At 42.6% G+C, this 26,430-nt stretch overlaps 1 protein-coding gene and 1 long non-coding RNA gene across 3 annotated transcripts; both read left to right on the plus strand.

Annotated features, from left to right (window-relative positions):
* LOC135251218 (uncharacterized) lies at window positions 1–3,360 on the plus strand. Its single transcript, XR_010329101.1, has 5 exons — window positions 1–191; window positions 827–925; window positions 1,671–1,765; window positions 2,587–2,672; window positions 2,758–3,360. It is a non-coding gene; the product is annotated as an uncharacterized LOC135251218 (long non-coding RNA).
* Window positions 3,361–6,560: 3,200 nt separating this feature from the next.
* Window positions 6,561–24,860, plus strand: LOC135251219 (insulin receptor substrate 2-B). 2 transcript variants are annotated; one of them, XM_064328439.1, is made up of 3 exons: window positions 6,561–10,399; window positions 17,055–17,112; window positions 21,236–24,860. In XM_064328439.1, the coding sequence occupies exons 1-2, from the start codon at window positions 6,979–6,981 to the stop codon at window positions 17,108–17,110; spliced, it is 3,477 nt and encodes a 1,158-aa protein (XP_064184509.1). In that variant the 5' UTR covers window positions 6,561–6,978; the 3' UTR covers window positions 17,111–17,112; window positions 21,236–24,860. The 2 variants fall into 2 exon arrangements, with proteins under 2 accessions (XP_064184509.1, XP_064184510.1); XM_064328440.1 differs by lacking the exon at window positions 17,055–17,112 and having other exon boundaries at window positions 6,563–10,399.
* The last annotated feature ends 1,570 nt before the right edge of the window (window positions 24,861–26,430 follow it).

Genomic DNA, 26,430 nt, shown 5'->3' on the forward strand with positions numbered 1-26,430 from the left:
TGGTTTGAGCTATTTGTAGATAATTCAATTTAACGTTTACAGAATGCCTCTATGTTTGCTTATTAGAAGCCAGCATATTGAGTGAAGTGCTACCTAGGGGAATAACATTAATTTAATTAAGAAATTTTCCCAGCTTTACAAGCTACTTCACCAGGGGAAAGAATGCTGCTGCATGCTTTCTGTCATATATGGTTAGTAAATATTTTACAGCATATTTTATTGTCTAAATGTGCAGTGATGGCATGTGATTTAAATTACCTAATGACACAGTATGAAGAAAGTTTGGTTTCAGATACCTGCAGAACATACACTTATTTGTTTTAAATGTGAGGCCAGAAAATTTAGTTCTGGGATGGATTTATATATGGTATGGGCATAATTCAATCTGATCAATTATCAATTTAACATGGAATTGTAATGCAATCAAGGTGTATAATTAATTGACTTTCTTCAAGAAAGCTTTTGATAAACTTAGTATACATTTTTGTAAATATGCATATCTTTCATTAGTTCATTTCTGAATCATTTAGAAATATTATTTTTTAAATTCTGTACCAAAGATGTATTTAGTTTGTTTGTTTGGAATTATGACGTGAACTGGTTTGGAATTGTGATCTGAACACAACTAAACTGAGATAATCCTTTTTGAGTATTATTACGCAGCTGCAGCTATATGTTCCCATAGCTGCCATAATGGACAATTCATGCATTTTTTATTATGTAGTTTTTTAGTGGCCATTCCTGCTGCTGTAATGATTAGGATATATTCTGGCTGGTGGTATAAATTAATATATTTATATAATATTTATGTGTGTTCTGTTTTCAGGGCCCCGTGTGGCAAGCATTGTGGGGCTGACTATGCCCTGATACTGCCTGTTTGGGGACACAGTCACCACAGCCTCCCGGATGGAATCCACAGGCCTGTGTGAGTTCTGCACTCTCTCGTTATCTTGAGGAGAACTAGGAAGGGTCGACTGAAAATAGAAATCCCAGTGCTGGAGTCTACAAACAGCAGTGGAACAGGTGGAATAGTTGTTCCATTGCAATAGAACGTTTGTGTTCCTTGTTCTTTAATACAGAGGAGAGCAGAACAGTCTACAGTGATTGTGGTTGCAAGGCAGTAACCTCAAGGTCTTATATTTCTGAAAGCGACAGCCTATACATCAGTGGGAGTTGTATGTCATGCACAGACCCCTGGATGATGAGAATGTAACTGTTATCCTTGCTACATAGTATGTTCTCTTTGGCTTAGCTTAATTCTTTGATACGACAAAAAGGCCAGGTGGATTTGTTTAAAATATGTTTTGGTGGTTACATGGCCAAGGGGATACATACCATTTTACACAGCATAAGCTACAAAAATTATTTTAAATTATTATTATTTTTCTTCATGTATTTATTTGGGCAGTGGGGTGGGGTCTGGGGGTCTTCCTCTCAGAAGAACAGGGCACTACCATATATTCACTTTTAAATGCTGTCGTTCAAAATACAAATGCTTCTTTGGTGTTGTTGTGTCATTGCCATTCAATTCCCATCACTTACATAGAAAAAGAATGGCGATATCATTTACCATGTTCATTGCTCCTCTACAACCCTCTCTGAAGTACAATAATTCATATGTTGAGTCGCTGTAATAATTAAATTACATTGTTTGATTGACGGTTTTGTAGCATACCGCATACACACCAGCCGCAGCTCTGTGAAAATCCTACTGGAGCTGAAGGCAGGATACCAAGTCCAGTGGACAGAGAGGACAGAAATGAAGGTGAGCCAAAAGCTCACCTGGCACCTGCAGACGGTGCCATTGTAGGCACATCTTAGCATTATAAAGCCTGGCCTGAACTGGATGTAAAGATCATGAACTGGCCAGAGTGTCTGTGCTGGCTTTTTAACACAACAGCAGCAAGCAAGAAATACAGTTTAGTGCAGGCTGTTACTGGTTGTATTTATGAGTCCTGGAAAGACAAAATAGCAACAGAAGTCTTTGAAGTGATTATATACAACGCAGCAAAAACTACCAAACCTCCAATAACTATAATATACTTAATCATTTTTTCAACCAAATAGTTATTTGCAAATATGGTCTTATAGTTTTTTGAGCTTAAATTTATCAATCCTTTTATGGTCCCAAGAAAAACATCTAGCACAATAATTAGCTTTTATCTACATTTGGCATTCTGTGCTAACAACAAAAGGGTGATGAGCTAAAGTGCAGAGGGCCACAGTCACTGACCGAATTCATCAAGAAACAGACCAACAAGAGCAAGAATCTCAAATTAATAAATAACAGGCTTCAGACAATTGGTCTGAAGTCACAGTTAAATCCCAAACATATCACTTTTTTCTCAATCATTATGAGTTGTAACAGCACCACTCTGTTTTAGTAAGTGGTACTATGAACCTGGGTTGACTTAATTTCATGATTGTTAAATATATTCCCGCAAACAGGATTCCAAGATCCTATCAGATTATTTATAAAGATTCCGTGCACTGATAGCAATCATGGCTACGTCAGTATAGGAAATGAGTTCTCCTTTTCAAAGACAACCACTCCCTTCCCTCACTTTCATGTTCTCCTCTCCACAGGGGAAAGATTTGGAGGAGACATACTGGCTAATAGTCCGGACCGGCTTCACCAAGTCTTTACCAGTGCCACCGGAGCTCAAGTCAGGGTAAGGAGCACCTTGCTGATATGCGCCATCTTACCTCAATGCTGTGCTTGCCTTGTTTATGGTACTTATTTAATGTATTTTGCAGGCAAATTGCGTATGGCTTACAGATGGGGGAAAATAGCCCAATTCAAGAGGCGGAAAGCAGAAAAACAACAACCTGCCAAGAAGAATAACTCAGGCAATGTTATGCATGGAAAATGTATAACATTTCTTACTGTTTATGCTTCTAACATTGCCCGGTGAAGATTTTTTCCATTTGCTCTCCAAGGACTCCTCAAGTCCTTCTCTATTTGAAGGCACCGGACTGCTTAATAATCTCGTACCTCATTCTGTGTTATTGAGCAGCTGAACAGCCTTGTCATTCAAATTTTTTTTTTAATGGCATATCTGCAAATGTACACTGGCTCTAGGCGGAACACAGGTTCTGAAGAATTTTCTGTGGCTTTTTGAAAGTGAATTTAATATTCAAACATATAAGAATGCATATTTAAGAATGTAAGGACATAAGAAAACAGTCTTAGAGAATGAAAAATTGTTTTTAAAAATTCTGTGAACCATCAGAGAGAATGTCAATGAAATGAATCCCCTCATTTAAAAATGCTGAATTGAAGGTAATCTACATGACAAATGGAATCTGCACTTTCGAATAATAAAAAATCTATGAGGATGCCAGTCATGAACCACTTTACACATGGAATTTCAACTTCAAATTACCAACCTATTATTGTGAAGGAAGACTTGAAGAAAATTCTGTTTCATTTTTATCTACACCGTCAACGTGGATGAGGACACCTGAACATCACACCCATATGTACTTGAACTTCTCATTCCAAAACCATGAGCATTAATATGGAGTTGGATCCCCTTTGCTGCTGCAAGAGCCTCCACTCTTCTGAGAAGGCTTTCCTGTTGAATTTGGATCATGGCTGTAGCGATTCGCTTCCATTCAGCCACAAGAGCATTAGTGAGGTTGGGCACGGATGTCATGCCTGGTTCTCAGTCGGCATTCCAATTCACCACAAATGTATTAGACGGGGTAGAGGTCAGGGCTCTGTGAAGGCTAGCCAAGTTCTTCCCTCAGGACTCCTGTTCTGTGAGCTTGTGTGGCCTAACCGCTTTGAGGCTGAGCAATTGTTGCTCCTAGACATTTCCACTTCACAGTAACAGCACTCACAGTTGACCGAGGCAGCCCTAGCAGCACAGAAATTTGACAAACTGACTTGTTGAAAGGGTGGCATGCTATGACAGTGCCACGTTGAAAGTCACTGAGCTCTTCAGTACGACTCAATCTACTGCCAATGTTTGTCTGCATGGCTGTATGGCTGTATTCTTGATTTTATGCACCTGGCAAGAGATAACAAGAGTCATAGGAGAGTAAACTGCCTATGCTGGCTATGTAGAGATTAGATGATTTTTTAAATATGAAACACTTTGTAAGATGAAGTAGTCTGTAGAGTTATAAATAGCCTGTGGGATTCCATTACTCAGCTTGAAAAGGATCAAACCTTTCACCAGTCTCACACCACTAAGGTGATTTGTTGTGGAGTGGGGAAACAGTCTTTATCCACCCACTGCTGCTGCAGCAGAAACCCTACATTAAAGGATTAATACATTTGTAAAACATATATATAACCGCATCAGCCACTGCAAAGAGAAAATTCTTGCATATTCTTTAAACAGATTCATATAGGAGAATATTTACTCTGAAGGTAATAAACATTAATGACTGTTCTTCTACCAAAAGAAACACTTAAGTGTATCTGTGCCCTGAATATGTAGTCTGCTATAGCATAACCCTGGCTTTAGTGAAAAGTACACTTCTGCTGATTAACAAACTATGCGACTCCACCCATAAATAACATCCGGAAAAAAACAAATGCCATACATACCCATTATATATCCATAAACATGAGAAAATCTGTGCACATGCCAATTTTCAACTACCTAAACAGTCACAAATGGAAAAACAATGCCCTCTAGTGGGTGAGCAAACAGGCACACCAGATGGTGACTGCAACGTTTCCTGGATTATCCAGAACAAGCCATCTTCAAGAAGGATGTTGACAAGGGAGGTCATTACTAACCAGATTATCATCTCCCTCAGACCTGCTTATCACCAGTGCACAGATTAAAATCAATGCCAGGTATATTTTAATATATAATCACAGCCACTATAATCAGGCAAGCATGACGCATTCTTACAAGTTGTATTGTGTCAAGTGTACTTAATACTCGAAGCACCCTGGCAGAGGTCCCATCCCACATATCACAATGGCCAGTACATTACATGAGAAGGAGAGAAAGAGAGAAAGAGAGAGGGAGAGAGAGAGAGAGAGAGGAACAGACAGACGACAGACAGACAGACAGACAGACAGAGAGAGATGTGTATGAGTGTGGTCAAGTTTGTGGGGCAGAGGGGGGTTGCAGGAAAAAAACAGTGTATTGTGAGGCTAAAGAATTCAACAACAGGAAAATCTGTCAACATTAATTTACTTGTATGAATGAGAAAAAGCCACACATAAATGCTGAAATTGCTACCAGCACGCAGCAACACTTTGAGCATGCAGTACAGCATGCAGTTCAGTGTCCTCACCACATGAGGAAGTCCTAGCTTCACACAAAGGTACATACTGGTTCATCAGTGCTGAAGGGAAATTCTCAATGCAAAATCACGCACATGATAAACTGTAACAGAATTCAGGTACATTGTGGTAAAACTTTGGAGTCAGTTGTGCTCCTAACATACTCAGATTTACGAGCCTCTTCCAAGCTCCCACTGATGTCAACATTATGCAGGAAAGGCTATCCTGTAATAATACAATTTTGCTTTAGGCTCCATGAATTTTGTTGTGCGGGCTCTGATACATATACAGATTTCACTATATACGTACACATCTATATAATGAATGAAAGAATATGAAAGTTCCAGTGTCTGTTGGATGCTGTGATTAATTACAGTGCATCTGCACAAGTTTTAAACTTTTTTGTTTGTTTGTTTGTTTGTTTTGCAGTTGTATATATATATACATTTTTTGAACTCATGAAATCTCTTTAGGAAAATGTAATTCAGATGTATGCAGTTGCAGTTTCAGTGGGCAGAATGTGCCTTAGAGAATTTGGTTCTGAGATACCTGACCATGCGCCAATTCAGATATCAAGGTTAATCTGACTGAATCCTGAAGGCAGCATGTGCAGGGTGACTGGTACCATCAAGAACAGTGAATACAGATATTAGTTAAAAATTGTTATTTTGTATTTAATTCCCAGTTATCAGTGGGATCTTTGTTTTGCAATGATTTATGAGTTAATGTACTGAACAATAAACAGTACGCTTGCTCTTGTTGTGACGTTAAGTAGCTAGTCAGGACAGAAGAAAATAGGCTACGCCCACAAATAACTAAACACACGATATCTTGCTTCAATATAATTCTGGTGATTGGATGTAATTTACAGCCACGTTTCTTTATTTCATCATTCTATCTTTTTTATTGAACAGATCATTACAAACAACAAACACCATCGCCATGTTGTAGCCTACATAATGACATATACACACGTACACATCTACAACACCTAAATGAAGGTTTGAGAAGTAGATATTTTTAATCTTTCTATCTTGCACTGACAATGTAACTTTCCTATCCACCCGACATTTGGTTTTCGAGATTAAAAAAAAAAAACCTATGCCAAGCCAATGTAAATCTTCCGACGAAGAACATATGAACACAGCTATTGGACACAAAAAAAGTCGCTTATACCTTTTGTCCATTCATCGCAGTACATTTAACGACCGCCTACTTCGCTGCAGTATACAACTGGATAGATGACTGTCAATCAGTTCAGAACGCCTTCGTCCTCACTACTTAAATGAAACTCCGTGTACTGTCATTGCACGACCGAATTGACGTATAACCTATTAGTTAACAGACATTGGATATTAATAGTGTCCATTATTTTCAATGTCTCAATTCCTCCAATTGAAAAACTCAACTATCATATTATCCCACCTTCTCCTGTGTGACGAAGGAGTCACGTGTTGTTTTTGCCTTGGTCTGTGGAGATGTGTACAGAGAGGGAGAGGGGCACAGATAGCTAGCTAGCCTGCTAGCTCGATAGACTTGGTCGTGGAAACGGCTGAAAGCGGTTATGTAGCAATTGCAGAATTTGTTTTCGTGAAGACCGGACTGGAGGTGGCAAATAAATAACGTTAAGAAATAATATATCGCCACGGAGTCACAATTCCCCTGACAAGAATGGGGTCTGCGTCCATAAGGCTAAGGTAAAGTGACCTTTATTTGTTTCGCTCATGGCAAATTTGATGAATTATCAAGAAAGCAACGCCGCTATGTTGATGTTGGAGACACAGCAGCGCGCAATTGGGACAAAAACAACGACAGCGACAGCCAACGGCGACACCTCTGCCGGGGAACCCCCCTCGCCTTTAATTAAAATCGGCGGCGCTCGGGTCCACCAACACTTGCCGCCCCCTTATCATCACGCTCTGCAGTCGAAGGAACATCAGCAGCAACACCACTGCCGGGCGCAGCATTTTCCGGAGGATAATATCCAGGAAACGCCGGTGAGAAAAATTCCCTCCTCTTGCATTAACGTTATACACCAAAACGCTGCTGCTAGTCAAGCACTTGCTGCCTCATCAACCGCTACCACTACGTTAGCAGCCACTGCTAGCGCTAGTACCGACGTGGTGGATGACATACGTAAATGTGGCTACCTTAGGAAACAGAAACACGGTCACAAAAGGTTTTTCGTGTTGAGAGGGCCAAGTCATCTGGGCCCCAGTCGATTGGAATACTATGACAGCGAGAAGAAATTTCGAAATACCCTCCGTTCTGCTGCTGCTACTGCTGCTGCTACCACTACTTCTCCCAAGCGGGTAATTTATCTTTACCAGTGCTTCACTGTAAACAAAAGGGCGGATTCTAAGAACAAATACCTCATTGCCCTGTACACTAAAGATGAGTACTTTGCCATTGTGGCTGAGAATGAGCAGGAGCAGGATGACTGGTACCTGGCTGTGAGTGACCTGATGAACGAGGGTAAGAAAAGCCACCTGGATGCAGACGAGGTGGATGATGGCTACGGGACTGTCACTCCTGGCACTGTTTTCAAAGAGGTGTGGCAGGTGAACGTGAAGCCTAAAGGGTTGGGACAGACTAAGAATCTGACAGGTGTTTACCGACTGTGCCTGTCTACCAAGACCATCCACTTGGTGAAATTGAACTCCGAAACCCCCTGTGTGAATCTCCAGCTGATGAACATTCGGCGCTGTGGTCACTCTGAGAGCTTCTTCTTCATCGAAGTAGGCCGCTCCTCATCCATTGGACCCGGAGAGATCTGGATGCAAGTGGATGACTCGGTAGTGGCCCAGAACATGCACGAGACAATCTTGGAGACCATGAAAGCACTGAAAGCCTTTACTGAGTTTAGGCCGAGAAGCAAAAGCCAGTCGTCGGGGTCAAACCCCATGGCTTTCATCACCACCCGTCGCCACCTGGGCAATCTCCCGCCCAGCCAAACAGGGCTACAACGGCGATCCAGAACAGAGAGCATTGTGGGCACACCGCCCACTAGCAAGAGCAGCGGCATGAGTGGTTATCGCTTCCGCACGTCGAGTGAAGGCGAGGGCACGATGAATAGGCCGTTTCGTTCAGTGACGGGTAGTTTGGTTCACCTCAGCGCGGCTCGCATCAACTTAGGCCGACAAGAGGGAGGTGGCCGCTATGTGCGGGCTTTGCCCGGCTCCACATACCACACACGCTCTGCCTCACTCCCTGTCTCTCACTTCCCCTCCACCACCAGCCCAGTCAGTGTTTCCAGCAGCAGTGGCCATGGATCAGCGTCTGACACGCTGACGCGGCCCTCCAGTGCCTCTATCTGTGGCTCCCCCAGCGATGGTGGCTTTAACTCTTCTGATGAGTATGGCTCCAGCCCTGGTGACTTCCGATATTTCCGGGTGAGGAGCAACACTCCTGACTCCCTGGGTAACACGCCGCCCATCCGTGAAGAGAACTGCCTGAACGACTACATGGCTATGGGCAGATATCGTGAGGTAACGATCGGCGGGGCTGAGACGCTGCAGGACGAAAGTGCGGATGAAGAAAAGGCCATCCGCAAAAGAACGCACTCCTTCTCCAGGCCAACAGGTGGCAGTAACGGAGTCACCATGTACCAGAAGATGACGCAGACCACCTCCTCGCTGGACGAGTCCTTGCCAGAGGCCAGCCCTCTGGGCAGCAAGGAACACCTGACCTGCCAAGTCAAGCCCCCTTCACCCCATGCTGATGAGCACAGGAAGCCCTCCAAGGACGACGGCTACATGCCCATGATGCCCGGTGTGGTGCCGTCTCGTGATGGAGATTACATGCCTATGCAACCCAGTGCACACCTCACTGCATCTCAGCAAGGCCAGGGTGCTGCAACACAACAAGTGGATTCCCAGGGTTACATGATGATGCTCCCTGGCGGTGGCTCCTCTCCGCAGCGGGCTAGCCCTCGGCATAGTGGTGACCACAGACAGAATGGTGAGTACATGGACATGTCCCAAAGCTGTGGCACTGCCCTTCAAAAGCCCACGAATGAAGCTTATTATCTACAGACGACACCTGAAACCCCCAAGTCTTACAGCCCTTACTTCTCACTCCCGCGGTCTTACAAAGCCCCCCTCCGAGAGAACCGCGAGCACAACGAGTACGTGCCCATGAGTTCCCCAGTTAAGCCTGCCTACACCTCCACCGAATGCAGCAGGAATCCTGTCAGTAACCCCCCAGCCCATCTGGGCCTGTCCGACGGATGTGGCGAGCTGCAGCACGTGGACAGGCTAGCAGTGCGGCCCACTCGGCTTCCCTTGGGTCGACACAGCTTCCACAGCTCCCCCACGGTGAGTGAAGCAGCGGAGCCCGCGTCCAGCCCGGGTGAATACATCAACATTGAGTTTGGGGACCGACACGTGTACACGCCCTGCTCCCTGTCGGCTGAGGGCTCCCCCTCTTCGCTGGGCTCCAGCAGCGAGCACCGCCGCTCCCCTCTGCATGATGATTATATGGGCATGGATTTGGACAAAGGTCACCCGCCGAAGGGTCACTCCCCACGGCCCTCACTCGTTGCTCCATGGAACCCCCCTAGCTACATCCGGCCCTTGGCATCAGCCTCCTCCCTGGGTGGACGGATGGACACAGAAATGAGCTTTGGCCTTGGGGCAGAGGTCAAAAGCCCAACAGCGATGCTGCAGCACCTGTGTGTCATGGAGCAGCACTACCCCTCCCAACCCCCTCCCAGCCCCCCCGTGGAACCGCGGGTGATCCGGGCCGACCCCCAGGGCAGACGGAGACACAGCTCCGAGACCTTCTCCTCCTCCCCTCCCGGCAGTGGCAACCCTGCGACACCCACTAGCCCCCACCTGGTGGATGGCACCAAGTGGCAGAGCTCGACCTCCTTTGACAGCGTCTGGCTGCACATGGATGGCGCTGCCTCCCCCGGCGCTGCAGCTGTGCCTCTCCCCACCGATGCAGGTTGCAGTGCTTCCGGGCAGACGTGCCGGAACGGCTCCGCTGGCCACCAGAACGGCCTGAACTACATCGCTCTCGACTTGAGGGAGGACCCCCGTGCCGTCGACCCTTCGTGCCCATCTCCTCTCCCCCACCCAGAGAACGGGGCCTACGCCAGCATAGACTTCGTCAAATCGGACGGACTGACCGCTGCCTCACAAGGTGAGTTTTGTTTCTGTCTTCTGTTTTTCTGCAAAAGTTTGTCTGAGGACTGTTTCTTTTCTTTTGTTTAATTCTTGGACTAAACTCATTAATCAGAAGGAAATGAAAAGTTATGGCAAAAACTCTGGTTGAGAAATGAAAAGCACTTTAACCTCTATCATAAGTTTTTTTAAATGTGTCCTGTTTATTTTTTGTTAATATTTTTCACAGGTGCTAGTATTTCAACACTACTTTCGCTCAGATGAGAGAATGCGAATCAGTGGCAGCACCAGTATTGCATTTTCAACTGGGGTATATTTTGTTACCCGTTATCCTTAGTTGCTTAGACTGCTTGAAGTTGTGTGAAACAGCAGGCAGTTCCAGAGTCGTAACACACTGCACAGAGCTACTTTCTGCAGAGCAAAAGGTGATAATGATCATAAGTAGGGGTTCTCACCCTCTCAACTTGGGTGTTGATGTGTTAAATGTGGTTATGAATATATCAGGTCAAAGTTGGCTGGTTGTTTTGCAAGGGATTCCTATTTCATATTTGCTTCCTGTGTCATCCCTTGTTACATATAGAAATATTTCAAATCTAGTTTTTTTTTTCTTTTGTCTTTCCTGGGTGGGTTTCTATTATGTTACAGTGCATAATTTGCAATGTGTCCAAATAATACAATACCTTGATTTCTGTGACATAGTTCAGAAGGAGCGTTTTGCACCAAAAAAAAAAAAACGTTTTGTGTGGTTGTTATTTGAAATGTCGGAAATTTATCATGTGGTGTCGATCAAGTGTCAAGTTTGATGGCGTCGGAATCATTTTATTATCAGCCTCAGCCCAGATCCAAATATGGCAGTCTTATATCGTAAAAGGATCAGCTTCCTTGTGTGATGTTGTCTGGTAACCATGTGTTTGTTTGCACTGGAGATGATGGCCTCTGTCCACTGTCAAATTTTGAGATGACATATCTTATTGCAGACACTGAGACTCTAAAGTTTGCTAAAGTCAGGGTTTTGCTAACAGCATATTAATTGTTTCAGCCAGATGCTTGCTTGTAATCACCAAGTGTATCAACTTCAAAAAGTTATTGCAGTTCAGAAATTAATAAGCTTATGTTGCGGTTGAAGGTAAAAAAAAACTAAATACTGGTCATGTTTTGTCCAAGGAAGCTTGTGGTTTTCTGAAACTCCATTTTTTGCAGGTGTACAAGGGCATTGATTTCTTGTCCTGAAGAGCAGTTCATGTCACAGGACAAATGTTTCAAAGAGTAGGACATTTAGATGAACTTTTGCACTATTGGTAACCCATGTCAATCTAGCATTTTTTTCTGTATTTAATTTTTACCTCGTGTTCTTCAAGCCCTTTCTATCCCTTGCATCTCTCTTCCCAAATCCTTCATTTTCTTGATCTCCCTCTGAATCTGTTATCTGTCTCTGCTCGTCTGCCCCCCCCCCCCCAACCCCCACCATTGTTTCCTGCTTAGGGAGTGCGCTTGGCTGAGTGAGTGAGTGTGAGAATGAGGTGAGAGTGAGTCAGTTTTCATGGCGAGGCCCGTCTGACTCATTTGTTTACCATGGAGCTAAAGCACAGATGGAGGGGTGTGTGTGTGTGTGTGTGTGTGTGCATGTTAGCATGCGTTTTGTGCGTGTGGCTGAAAGGCAGAGATTTTGGGGCAGATGAGAATGGGGATGTCTGTAGAAACAAGGTGACACTACAGGAGTCTCTGCATCAGAGTAGCACTGGTGCTTTCAGAAACATTGCTTGCCGTATCTGGATGTGCGCCATTCTTCCAAAGCTGATGTGTTGCTGGTGCTGCCGTTCTTCCACCTGGATTGTAAAATCCAATATAATGTACATGTGGAATTTTTTGGATTTGTGTTTGTGGCTTCGGTGGAATGTGTGTAGGGGGTGGGAGGGGAGAAAAATAAGGAATAATGAAAGAATTATTCACAGAAGGGAGTCACGGTCACACAGATTGCAGCATTTTTGTTTCCCACAGCTGTGTCTGTACTTGCCTCCCAGTCTTAGGTTTATGGAGAACCGCTGAAATTTACTGCATCAAGGCAAACAAGTATTCTCTGGCTTTATTGGAATGGGTCGTTGGAAGAACCTTTTGGCTCAAAGTGGTTTAGCTCTTTTGTTGAAAGTGCAACACTGACAGGGGATGGACTGTGACTGACATTTCAGTTCTTACAACAGTGTGACGGCTTGTCTGTGCCCCTCTACAGAAGGAGTACAAACTTCATGATGTTATTTTTCTCTTCTAACAGGTAGTAGCCTATATGCCCAAGCTGCTGTACTGCATATTATGTTATCCCAGTCTGAATTAAAGAGACGTTGTTTGCTGTTTGGAGTCTGGAGACTCAGGCTCAAGATATATAGGCCATTCGGTCCTTCGTTGTTGAAAGCGGAGTTTTTGCTCCGGTGCACTGACTCATGTTTTGGAGCGGTATGATGTTGTTAATTGGTAAGACATGTCAGGGCGTACAACAGGGCCGTGGCTGAGGGAAGTGGGTCATTGCTGAGGAATCTACTTCCTGTCATCCAAGCCCATGCACCTGGAGGCCCTGACAGCGCTCAACCTGGCTTTTATGTTTGCTTTCACTCAGTGCCTGGTTTGCTCCCGGCTCTCTGAGGGCTGTTTGGGCTTCAGTGTGACGATGTGCCCGACTGCCAAAAAAAGGAAAAAGCTGATCATTCAATCAGGTGATAGCGCGCATGGAGCAAACCATTTGGGACGATTACCAGAAGACAGCTCCAGTGGGCAAATATGGGTGTTTGGAGTAACTGGGCCAGAAATTGCATAGGCCTGCTAGCGCCAGTGGATTTGAGGCTGGGAACGGGCTGAAACATGACCTGAATACATCAGGGGGCAGTGACCACGTGCTGAGGTGGGTCCGTGCCAGTCTCCAGGCCATGAGACTGCATTGGTCTAGAACGAAGTAGCCTAATGAGGGAAGGACTGACTGTGACCAAGCCATTGAAATTTTTGTTTTTGTGCATGGGACATTATGATGGAACAAAAGATTGGGATTGTTGCTTCTGAATGGCTGAGTCACTTTGAGAAACTGGGCATGGGTGGCCCGCTATATTTTTCAAAGAAGGCAAAGAAAGCAGTTGTCCCGTACTACCTGCTAGGACCTCTCTATGGGCTGGAGAAATGGAAATGTAAACTCTCAGGGTTTGTGGCTGTTACTGGGGTGAGTTGTAGACATTGCGGTGGTATTTCGCCTAAGCCCCACAGATCCTCAGTTGAGTCTCAGAGCTGCTCAGGGGTGAGTTAAATGGCATTTTGGAGCAGAACCAGGCTGAGGAGTTACAGAGGTCCCAACAGCTCTGTGGAGACTGTCAGCACAGACCACAAGCAAAGGTGTTAAAATGTCCCTGAAATGGGACTGGAAAACAAGTGGAGTCTTTGTATCCCACAGCACCATTAGCTTTATCCTCAGGGTATCATTTATTCAGGAATATCCCAGCTGCACAGTGTGACCCTCACACCTGTAGGCCATTTTATAAAGTATGTGAACTGCTGTCTAAAAACACCTGTTTATTTACCACATGGTTTTACCTGAGCTGCTAGATTGTAGACCATGTTCACCAAAGGTCCCAGTAGTCAGAAGATCAAAGGTATCATATGCTGTACACGTCAGACGGGTGGCTTGGCATTGCTGAGTAAATGTTGTAGAAGGTGATGACATTTTTCTGTGAACTTCATTTGGGGTGCCACAGAAAGAGATGACAGAGTCCATGAAACACCACTGCTGTCGTAGAATTCCTGTGTGCGTTGCCCCATGGTTCCTAAAACAGAGGGATGTAGCAACTTGTGCGATCCATGCATTCATTTCCTGCCCTTTTTGGAATTCCATTGCATGCAGCTTTTAGCCGTGCAAAGGTTGTACGGTTACGTATTTTGTTTTGTAACCGTGCAACCAAATGAGCTTTGTGGTAAAGCTGAAAAGCAGGGGGAGGGGTGCAGGGGGTAATGACTGACACAGAATAGGGAAATTAAAGTGCTGGGGGAGAAGAGAAAAACAGTCCAGAGTCCAGGACATTTCTTAACTCTGTTCTGAGTATAATGATTTCCCTTGCATCTGAATGCTGATCTAACATTAATGAGTAATTATGGGGCACTAATCAGCAAAAATGGTTTATACAAAAAACACCTTGTAAAAACAATCTGTACTGCATAAACACACCTGCACTATCCTTGCCAAATTGATAAAGAGGTCAGCTGGCAGGAAAATAACTAGCTATGGCTACCCAGGCCCCGGGCTGAGACCAACTAGTGTAGGATTAATTCCAACTAACGTCAAAGTTGAACTGGGTTAAAGTCATGCTGGGAAGCAACATGCCCTTTCAGTATATCACATACATCTATATTTACTACTTTATTTTGAGACTAACACTTATTTACGACCATGGCATGCACAGAACAGTACTGCATGTATAGCAAGAAATGAAACAAGATCTCTTTCCTGTGTTGGAGAGAGACCTCCCATCACAGAACAGAATTTTTAGGTGATAGGTTTACATCTGGTATATTACACCTTTTTACAACACTTCTTAGTGTTGTAAAGGAATTTTATGGACAGTCAACAGGGTAACATGGTTGTTTGATAGGGTGTATGGTGGGTGGAAGTATTTCATTTAAAGCAGAGCATTGCTGTAATTTAATTCATCCTGTTGATATAGCTTCTTAGATGTGTGGTTGTATGACCACTTTAAGTTCTTGAAAATGTTGAGTGAAGTGAGTTCTGCAGCTTCCTCAAATATTGCCTGGAATGAAATGGAAAACAAAACTTTGACCTACTCACTAATCCCAAATAACAAAGCCAGTCTGGAATTAAATAAAAACTTTGACCCACTTGCTGATCAGAAAAGACAAGCCTGGCGCCAATAGCAAGATGTCACGATTAGAACCAACTACCCACAACCTTAGTGGGCCTATAATCTTAGTGGGGAGCACCTATCAACTTTGGTATTGTTTGTGGGCCAGTAATTGTGGTTGGTGGGTGGGGGAGTTTTTCCACCTCATCACCCTGAGGGTATGTCTCACCAGATATCTTCTGCAGGACATGCTTGGGTTCTATTTTGATCATAACCCCCCGGAGAAAACAAGTTGTAACCCAATGCAATGATGTGTTGATGGAGGAGGAAACTTTCAGATAACTCTCTAAATCAATGTCTCAAGTCACTGTGGTCACTTAAGATCTCATTGTCACTTGTAAGAGAAGCGGTGTTACCCCAGTGCCATGGCTGAATCCAGCGCATGCCTCAATCCTGGTCTAATTAGCCTATCAATATCCTCGCTGCTGCAAGTGGGTTCCACTGAGGAGGGAGAAATTGTCCTTTAACATTTCACATTGGTGTGATTGCAGGTGAAGCATGTATGAGGGTACTGTATTAAACTCCTAATGCTATGTCACTAAACCTTAATTAAAAATAAGCATAATATGATTGATGTTTTTATTTAATACAGTGAAAATAAACCTTCCCATTGTGGAATATGGCTTCCCTTCAGTATCTGAAGACAAAGTTAAAATGCTGTAGTTGTGCCTACAGCTTGCCGAGATGGCACAAACATTCTCATTGTTCTGCCAAAGCCAACAGACTACCTCCTGAGATGGTTGCACAACTGTAGGCAGAGGGTTTGCTCAGTAATGTTAGTATGTAAGCTGTGGAAATCACAATGGATAAGCACATATGCAAAGCACATTAATAATGTTAGTAATGTAGTGGTTGCAATATGGCTTTAAGTCCAGTCTTCTTGCGAATATCACCAAATGTCCTCCATAGGTGCAAACTCCAGTTTTAGGTTCTGGGATGAAAGACACTATGAAAATGCAAGTCATTGTTGGTTGTATCATACATGTTAATGATTTAGCCGAGTCTGAAATTGGGTCTAGAAATTGCATGGTAGCCTATATTCCATGCTTGAGAATTTGTTTTATTCAATGTGTTTCATGTAGTTTCATATGTCCCTGTACTGAATAGCCTATGTAGTATCATATTTTTTGTATCCCCTTTTCTACATTCATGTTCCATGTAAACCCCATCCCAGTCCCTCCAGTCAACATTATTGCCAGTTAACATTTTTCTTAATGGTGTGTGCTCTGGTTTTGACTGGCCTACACATCATTAATCACTTTAAGTGCCATATTTGGTGCATTTGTTGTGTTAAATGGCTGGCATATAGCATTAATCTGGTTAATCTTATGCTCTATCAGTAGCACTGTGTGGAAAATAAGAAATTATGGGTTCTACTCTACTAATCTAATCTAAATGTAAACTTTGGGGTGACCTTAAGCATTAATATGGGTTAAAACAAACATAATAAAACAGAACTATTTTGGTTCAACTGATAACTGTATGGACAGCTTGCATTTTGGTATAGATATTGATCCATAGTGTTCTTGATGTGGATGAAAACATAGCCTATATCTAGGTTGCCAAGTAATGCAGGAAGAATCCGTAAGCAAAGAAGTAAAATGTGCAGGAAATAATCATAAACAAGCTGTGAAATCGGTATGGAATCAAGTTGCGCTACCATCTCTGTGACCAAGTGTTACAATAGGCAGTGCCAGATCAGTTGGGCCTATCGGCACAAGTGATGACCTAGGCTTTGAAATGTTTATACTATGCTTGGATGTATAAGCCTGTTGTCGATGTTTTCAGAGTGCTGTTGGAAGGACTCCAAGATCAGATGGCTTTGGTGGTTGGCAGCTTTGTGATGGTGAGCTCTGTTGGTGAAGCTGTTTATTCACATGACCCCAGAAAGCCAGACAGTTCTTTCCTGCTCTGTTTATGCTAATATTTCAGGGTCACTGGTGGTGTGGATGAGGTCCCTCAATTATCCTTTAATTGGAATGTGATTTTTTCAGGAACGCTAATAAGCTTTCACCCCTCTAAGTGTTTGCAAAGGTAAATCTGTAATTTGCTTTCGTCTACATTATATGGAGTTATTATGGTACGTATTAAGCATCACCAACAGTACAAGAAATCGGTTGCATTGCAGTTTTGACCTATATCAGTCTATCCATTTCCATTCATTCCTATGTGGGGATTAAATGGGGTGGAGTTGAATTTATTATCAGGCCAGAGTCTGAGCCAAACACTAGTTTAATTGTCCACATTATCAGTAGAATCACATTATCAGTAGAATCATAATAGCTTAGCTGCAATTTTGCTATTTTCTGTACCAACCTTATCCCCTTCCCAGTCTTCTTCTGTAACCTGCTCTTTCTCCTACCTCCTCCATCCCTTTGTGGTGGTGCTACCTAGCTGGCTAGCTAGCTAGGCTGATTGTATTAGCCCTAGAGCTATAGAGCTATAATTTTCATTATGGGGCCTCCATTTGCATTGCAAGCATGCCGAATTTACCCTGTGTATGTGCCATCTCTGGATTTTCGTAAAATCCAAAAATAGGAAAAATAAAACAGAATTTGAGAAATGATAAAACTGATTTTATGAGGCCCTATATATGGGACAATGGTGGTTAAGTAGTCAAATGTTAAGGGAAAGATGGATTCAACATTATTTATAGCTGTTTGGCCAAACAGCTTGAAGCTGTAGGCTATGTTGGACAGTAGCGTAGTGCTGGGGTCTATTGTTTAATTTGTACAGGTTTTGCTAGCTTGCTAGCTGTAACATTAGCTAAGGTTACTCACTAAAACTCACCATTCTGTAACAATTTTTGAGGAAAGTTGATTTGATCACTCCTCTGCCACCTCTTAAAGCTGGTTGAGGGTCCTCTTTGGGCTCAGGCATTGTAGGGCCGTATTTGCCCCATTGCTCCTGCTGCCATGAAGCCCTCTGCCATTCTCAATAAATAGATGTAGCTGTTGCCACGCTATCCATGTGTGTTTGGTTACTTGTGGGTGGTGCATTTTGGGACGTGTTGAGTGGGAGGTTGTGTGGCAGGGCGACCATTCCAATACAATACTGAGATGTGCGTTGTTATAGTTATTGTGATTACTTTGAATAGATATTTGGCGGATGTGTAGCAGATACATCCCTCTTATTTTAACTATTTTCAGCCTCTTTACAGTCTGTTTAAGCTCTTCAGAGGGTTGGGTATAATCCTGTAAGGTTTTCAAGCTTCTACGAGTCGAACTGTGGTGCTTATTTTTGAATTGCTACATAAACCGCAGTTGTTCACAATGTATGAGTCAGTGTTATTGAAACCTGTGCTATATTTGCAGTTTTTATCTGTTTATATTTCAGGAGCTTACCCTATATGTTCAGTTCTTCCTCATGTGACTCAGGTGTGATTGGAGGGTAGTGGTGTGACTGCAGGGCCATTAGTTGCTACTGCAAGTGGAAAGCTGAGTCCATGCTCCTGAACAAGGAAGTTCGCCTGTATTTATGCAGCTCACACTTAACTTAGAGCCTGTACTATTCCGTGATCACAGAACCTGGAGTTCAAATTTTATTCTTGCACTGACTCGACGACAGGGCCAGTTGAGGCTGTGTCAGTATTTATCAGTGTACTTTGTTATAAATGCCCATTTATGCAAATGAGTGCAAATTCCATCAAGTTTCTGGTGGATGGCCTGGTATAGCCTACTACTGGTGCAACCTCAGCACTGATGCAGTTGCCATGCTGTTTTCAGCATGCACAAGTGTGTTTTCATGCAAAACAAACTGCTGACTTTCATTTTAAGGGCAGATCATTTGGCCACGGCAAGAGGAGAAGAGTGGGAAAAACTTTAAAAGAGTGCCATGGCAACTTACCATTAAAAAAGAAACCTTGCAAAGTTTGCACCAAGTGGAAGGTGATTATATTCAGCCTACTAATACTCATTACATGGCCATTAACTACTGTTTAATTTTAGCTAGTGGAGTTGTGTCCGGAAGTTATTAAAAGTATTGTGTAATAGTGAAAGGCTATACTTTCTAATGTTAGGCTAGTAGATGTGACTGATCATCTCTGCCAGTTGCAGTTTGCATCTTGGATTGGGTTTCTCGGGTTTGCATGTGTGATTGATGTTTTCTGCAGTTATTGTGATATTAAAAATTGCTGTACTTAATTAAGTCAATGTTCAAGAAACACCGGCAGTATTGGTAGAAATGCCTATCTTAAAGATTTTTTCCTTTTTGTTCACTGTCTCTTCCTGCCACTGCTGATCTACTGTCACTGTAGCATGGCATTAATATTTCTATAGTTGGAATGTAATTTGCTTGAACTGGAAAAGGTACTGTACATTCATTTTTTTGATTTTGCTTTGGGTGTGGCATGGCAATCCAGATTGCCAGTGTCCTTGTGCTGTTACAGTAATTTAACGTGAGGGCTCATAATTTATTTTATTGCGGCGCAGTTAGCTGTGCGTCATACTTTCCTTGACCCCCACTCATTAGTGGATGGAGTGAAAGGAGCAATGCCTTTGTTTGCCCTGGTCTGCTTGAAAAAGAATGAAGTTTACAGTCAGTGATACGCATCCCTGGAAGCCCCCAACTCACACTTATAGTTCTGTCACTTGCATATAGCGGAGCTAACATTGCTTCCAACTGCAGCCATTTATAGTGGTAACACAGTTAGTGTGCAACTCATAAATAGTCTAATATTTTTGTGTTGATTGCAAAGGGATGACATTGGTATCGATCTTATCGTTTAACTGTGGTTAAGAGAGTCTAACTTTTTGGGAAATTAGTAGCAACTAATGGATAAGTATATCAGATAGACTGTTGAGTTGCATTCCGTGAGTGATTTTACTACACTTACACATATTCATTTATTTTTCATAGTAGCCTGAGACTGAAATACTGTGAATAGAGTTTAATACTTGGTAGGGAAGAGTGGGAACGCGGCATAAATTTGAATAATCACCCGCTGTCACTCTGTTTGAACCACACGTTAAGTATTTCAATACCGTTATGATGAAGAATTTTGCACTCCCAACAAGTTGCCACCATATTTAATTTAATTTATTTCACATTTTTGACATTGTCGCAGAACCCAGATCATTGCTACCCATGCAGCTATATTTTTAATTGAACTCGGGGCAGTAGGAGACAGAAGGTCTCGGGTTTAGGAACTTAGGGATACTGTGCTCCTCAGAGTTACCTCACTCACAGGGTAGCGCCAGGGGCAGCAGGGCAATCCCGGTGACTTGGCCCAGCGCAGATTTGGCCACTGGAGCCGGCCTAAAATAGGCATGTAGGAGCAGGTGGAGTGGATTCAGTCACACTTCCAGTTTTAGTCTCACGCCAAGTGCAGCCGGGGTGCAGTCACAGGACGGTGGCTTTGCCTCCCGTTGCCCCAGGGGTGAAAAGCGTGAGTGCGAACCGGAGCACACGGGTATCAGTTCCGCGGGTTTTAGGACAGAACCGTAAACGGGGGCGGCCGGGCCTGCGGCAGGGTCGGGGGGTGCGGCCCTGCGGAGGGTCCCGGAGCTCAGCATTCCAGCAGCTCCAGACTGACAGTGCTGCAACCTCTGTGAAAGCGTCTGTATTGTGACTGCGCTGCCATTGTTTTAACAAACAAAGCCCCTCATCAAAGGGTTACTGTAGAGAGCGGGGTCAGCTGGGGCTGCGACCGGCAGCAGAACCGACAGCCCCGCCCAACCCTGCCCCGCCCTGCCCTCCCCTCTGCTCCCCGGCAGAGCCCAGCCCGGCCCACAGGGAGAGGAAGAAAGCATGGAGTCATCATTGCCATCAGTTTGGTGTAAACAACACTTAGCTGACAATAAGTGTTTTTAAATGTATTGAATGGGAGCAGCGCCTCTCACTTTAGATCCATTATCAGTGCTTAGGAGAGGATTCAGCTGTGATCTGATAGCATTGAGGCCTGTCCTTTGCTCCGAATGCTGGATTAACTGACACCGTCTCCCCTTTCCTCCCTCCATTTTTCTTTCCAGACTGAAGCTGGAGTATCCTGAGACAGGGGTGCACGCCAGATTGACAACACTCAGCGGTGGGGCCACAGTGACGTTCACCACACCCCCACCCCGCCGCAGACGGGCCCGAGTATCACCCCCCTCAGAAACGACACTACTACGCTTTTATTTTGTATCTTTTTACAAGCAGCAGGTTGGAGCTGCATTAATTGTACGGATGGTACTTTTTTAAAAGTGATTCTTTGATTAGAGCTTCTGTGTGGCCTAGCTAAGGCTGTTTTTTTATTAATTTGTATGATTTTTCCTAACCAGCCCAAAGGGGAGGTCAACACTGAACTGAAACACGAGGCTGGCCGGGGCGGGTCTACGAGCTGCAGTTTACGAGCATTATTTTCACAACTGACATTTTCATATTTATTGCCACTTAGGTTTCAGGTACATAAATTAATTTTGTGTTTGTATTACTCAGAAGTACGGTACTGATTATTATGGTTGATATTGATATATTAATTTCCGGGGTACGGAGTTTTCTGTAGGGCAGTTCCGGTACGCACACACACACACACACACACATACGCACACACACACACACATACGCACACACCTGCTTATTTGCAGGCAGCACTGACTCCCACTCCCACTACCATTATCACTACAGTTCCAGGCTGGCAGGAGATGACATGAAGGAGTTGCAGTAACCCAACGCCAGGCCCCAGGTGCAGCGTACTGCGCATTCCTGGCCTGTCACGCAGGCAGAGCCGGGCTGTGGCGGTGGCCTTCCTTCCCCTCGCTTACGCACACCACGCTCCCCCCCCCCCCCCCTCCGTCAAGTGTACGCTTGACAAATGAGGGAGGGTCTATTCTTGGACTTCAAACTTACCCAAATCATCCAAATGAAGTCTGCACGGCACATCCATAGTGAACCAGGGCTGGCCAGCAAGCAAATAAAAAAAATTCAATAAATAAAAAGTGCATGTAAAGTAAAAGTGTAAAATAAGTTTACATTTTGACTGTAAGCCTCAAGGAAAATTTGGTATGCTCATAAAGAAACCATGCCTGCAACTTTTTCATTTTCATTTATTTGGTGAATCACTATCAATATCTTTTGAAACCTTAAATTTTTCTATGTTTTGACGCATTTTTAATCTATTACTTTGCAGGCACATCATTTAGTGTTTTCAGTATTATAGTTGATATTTTTTTCAATTTGGTCAAGTAATTTTTGACCTGAGAAATATATTTAACTAAGAGAAATGAGAATCCACCTGAATCGGTTCCTTTAATTTGAAATTTGTAAGAATATGGGAAGAAATTCCAAGAACATAATTTGTTTTATATCTGTATTATGGCTTTAAGGTATTATTTGTGGTCATTACAGGGGAAATTTTGTGATTCTGAAGTGACTTAAATCAGAGTATATTTTCCTCCTGAATCTAGAATTCCTCCTCCCTATTTGGCCAGAATAACCCCAAACAAATGTGACTCTCCCTTGGTCACCAGCACTAAAGAATATACAGTATGCAGTTGATTTTCATTTGAATATTGTACTACTGGTTATAAAAGATGTATTAATTAGACATGGCAGGGCCATCTCTTCATGCATTTCATTTGTATTAGTGGATGTAATTATTATTATTATTATTATTATTATTATTATTATTATTATTATTATTATTTTGTTAATGGTAAAAATTTGGCCTCTGAAAAATACCAGCACTCTTAAAAAAGAAAAAAAAAAGTATTTAACATTGACCTGTGAAAAAAGCTGACCAAGTAACTGGGATGTGCTCAGTTGGGTATCACACCATTACTTCTGTTACTAGAGTACCTGAAAAGGCAAATCACCCATGGGCCCTCGTCGATGTGCTTATTTCAAAACCCATACAGTTTACTTCAAGTCCGATACCATTACATTTGTTCACACAAAGTTCATTTCACGTCAGGTCACTGAGCAAGTTTTTTTAAAAACTATTCAAAGTAGAAAAAGATGTGGGGAGTGGACGGAAACTTATTTCTGATGACTGCTGTGCAAAAGCAGTTGGGTTTTTCAGTGTTTTATACAAAGGGTGCCATGCTTTTATTTTCTCTTCTGTATAAGGCTGAAAGTGGTGCTGTTCATGCAGCGTGTCCGGACGGTACTGTTGTGCATTTTGCTGTGTAGTCTTTGTCCGTCTTTTTATAGTTAACATGCCGTAGAGACCTTTGCCAGAGGGAGACGCTACTTTTTTATCATTGCTTGAATACAGGGGTTTTGCCCGCATGGTACACTACCTGACTTACGATTTCTCTTTTAAAAAAAATCAAGTTCATTCTAATTTGACAGAACCAAATGTGAACAAATTACAAAGTTTTACGCTTGTAAGAATATTTATTTTTGTGGTTCACCGTGCTTGTTCACTTTTGTATTGACGATGATAATAATTTGGTACTGGAAGTGGAGTGTTTAGACAAATAGTTTACCGTGAACATCATCCCCCTCGTGTTAATATCTTTATACTGCATCACAAACCAAGGTGATGGGAACAGCAAAAACGAAAAGCAGTAGTGATTTCCTTTGAGCAATAACAAATTTGAAACAGCTGGCCCATTTCTTTTGTCATAGTTAACATTTTTTATTTTCTGAAAAGAAAAAAAAGAACAATGCTGAGTGTTTTGACAAAGAAATGGAAATAAAGCCTAAATAAATTGTTTATTGGATATTGCTATGGTTTTTCGTACAACTTTGTGATTGCATACGAAGCACACAGTTGCGAAGTGATTTACTGTACATTGGAGATCGGCTCCAAAGTTTATTTGGGGGATGAAGAGTTCATGATAAGTTTAATCGGTTTTCTTTTTTAGTGACATTCTGCCTTGGCAGTTTGTTTGAATTTCCAACATACTGTCACAGTTTATTGACTTTGTCATGAATATTTTCAAGTAATACCCCCATCTAATGAATGGTAAGTAAATAGCCTAATTATAACCTCTTAATATCTGCAGATGCTTACTGGTACTGCATAAATATGCAACTTATTTTTATTTTGTAACTAGTTTACAGAGCGGAAATCTTAGTTTGGTATTGTGTTGGATTGGTGTAACTATTGAATATTGGGCCATTTCAAATGGAAAATGAGGGGGCGGGCACCATGATTTCTCTGAAACAATGTAGACATTTTGGAGTTTTATAAACATCCGCCTACTGTTTTGTAACTATTACACTTTATTTGCTGCTGTGTAGTACAACGGAAATTTGATGCTGATAATGGCTATGACAATGATGAGATGTCACTGCCACGCTACCTGTGATTGACTTCATAAATGAATGCTGTTGTTTGAGGGGTTTTTTTAAGAACCGTGGAGGTATATCCCCTGTATGTGCATTATTACTTCAGCGTACGTCGGAAGAACAGATAAAAATGAAAATTGCAATTCACACTGTACTTGGCTGCGTCTTCCACTGTAAATACTGTTGCATTGTTTTTCTTGTTAATTGCGCCCTGCGGCGTTTCCTTTTGTTTGAGTTTTTTTCTGGAGGGAACGGGGGTTATTCTGTAGCCGAGGAATTTGAGCGTTGTATAGTGTTTATATTTATCTGATGTTTTTTTTTTTTGTTTTTTGTTTTTTTGCTTTCAATAGAGCTATTGCAATAAAATGTGTTAATGTATCTGAAGGCCTCATTCATTCTAAATGCATGGTTGGTGTATGTGTGTGCCAGGAGATTGTGATTATAGTATTAAAAAATGTTGAGAATAATGAATTTCTACATTAGATGTGCCCTGAAACTGACAAATGTTAGGTGATCAGACGTCAGTTCCCACAAGGTTGTCGAGCTTCTCAACAACAGTCACGTTCTTTTATTCATGTTGTAAAACTACAGAGCATAAAGTCATGAGCTCAACAAAGTTGACACCCCTCAGTATTATGTTGGAAGTGATGACTGTGTATGTGTGTGTGTGTGTGTGTGTGTGTGTATTATGAATATACGCATACACACAATCGAGAGAGAGCTAACACTAGGGAGCAAAGTTCCTTCGGGGAAAATGCAGCTTTTACTAACATGACAGAATAAAGTCCAATGCTTGCAGCTTTGAATTGGCCGCACTTGCTTTAGCACTTTCCAGTTGTTTAGAGACATGGAATAGTGTCTAATTATTCAATTCTCTTTACCTCCTTGGATTATATCATGATGATTAGATAATGGTGTGTGCTTTGGAAATCACTGCAGTACCACTGTGTTATATCCTGCTTTGGCTTCTAGGTCATATATAATGTTCATTAAGTACTCATGCATGATACTATAATGGGAGGAACATAAATGTGTTGTGTAAGTCATTAATGTGAATTTTGAGAGCCTGTTGATCTAGGTGCTCTGCCAGTCAACACTAGGGTGTGCTGTCAAGGAAACACAACTGTTCTGCCAATGTAAATAAAAGTTGTGAGCACACAAAGATGACACATCAAAAAAGGACCCTGCTGATAAGAGTATTGATTTAATCTGCGAAAACCACAAAAACAAAAGCAGGAACAGGAAGTTGGAGAGTAGTGGGCATACAGAAGTAATAAAAGGAAAAATAATTTTATAAATCAAAGTACATCATAATCATGGGGAATGTTCAATACAGAACACATATTGCAATGTTGACCCTGGTGGGGAATGAGAGAAAGTTGGTTAAAAAAAAAAAACATTCCACAGCCTCAAAGTACATTTTTTGTTGTGAGGTGGCTAAACATTGCTCAGCATTTTGCCAATTGAACTTAACCCAGCATTCAGTAGCAGGTGGTTCACCTGCTACTGGTTCATGGTAGCTGATTCGCAGAGATTTGAATTCCTTTCAGGTGAACTCACCCCTAAGTTTGGTTGTTAATACCCTCAGACATAACAGCAAACTGTTTATTATTTCCTCCTCTGGCCTTTTTCCTTAGTAAACAATCCAAGATCAGATAAGTAGATCCAAGAGGATAAGGGGGGGGGGGGGTGCAGGTGCACAGGTGTCTGTAGCAACATAGCAGCAGAATTCAGATACATGCTATAGGTGAACAAATGCAGTTTATCTAACCTCATTAGTGCTGGCCATCACCTAGGTTTAACTACATATGAACACCTGTCACATCTTACTGTAATTAACTGCTTATGAAAGACTCTGCAAAGAGTGGAAGAAATTTACAGCACTTTTAAAAAATAATTGGTGGCTTCATGAGTAAAAAGAGGCCAATTCAACTTCTGGCAGGAGAGC

Source organism: Anguilla rostrata, chromosome 3, assembly GCF_018555375.3.
Source record: "Anguilla rostrata isolate EN2019 chromosome 3, ASM1855537v3, whole genome shotgun sequence".
Lineage (NCBI taxonomy): Eukaryota > Metazoa > Chordata > Actinopteri > Anguilliformes > Anguillidae > Anguilla > Anguilla rostrata.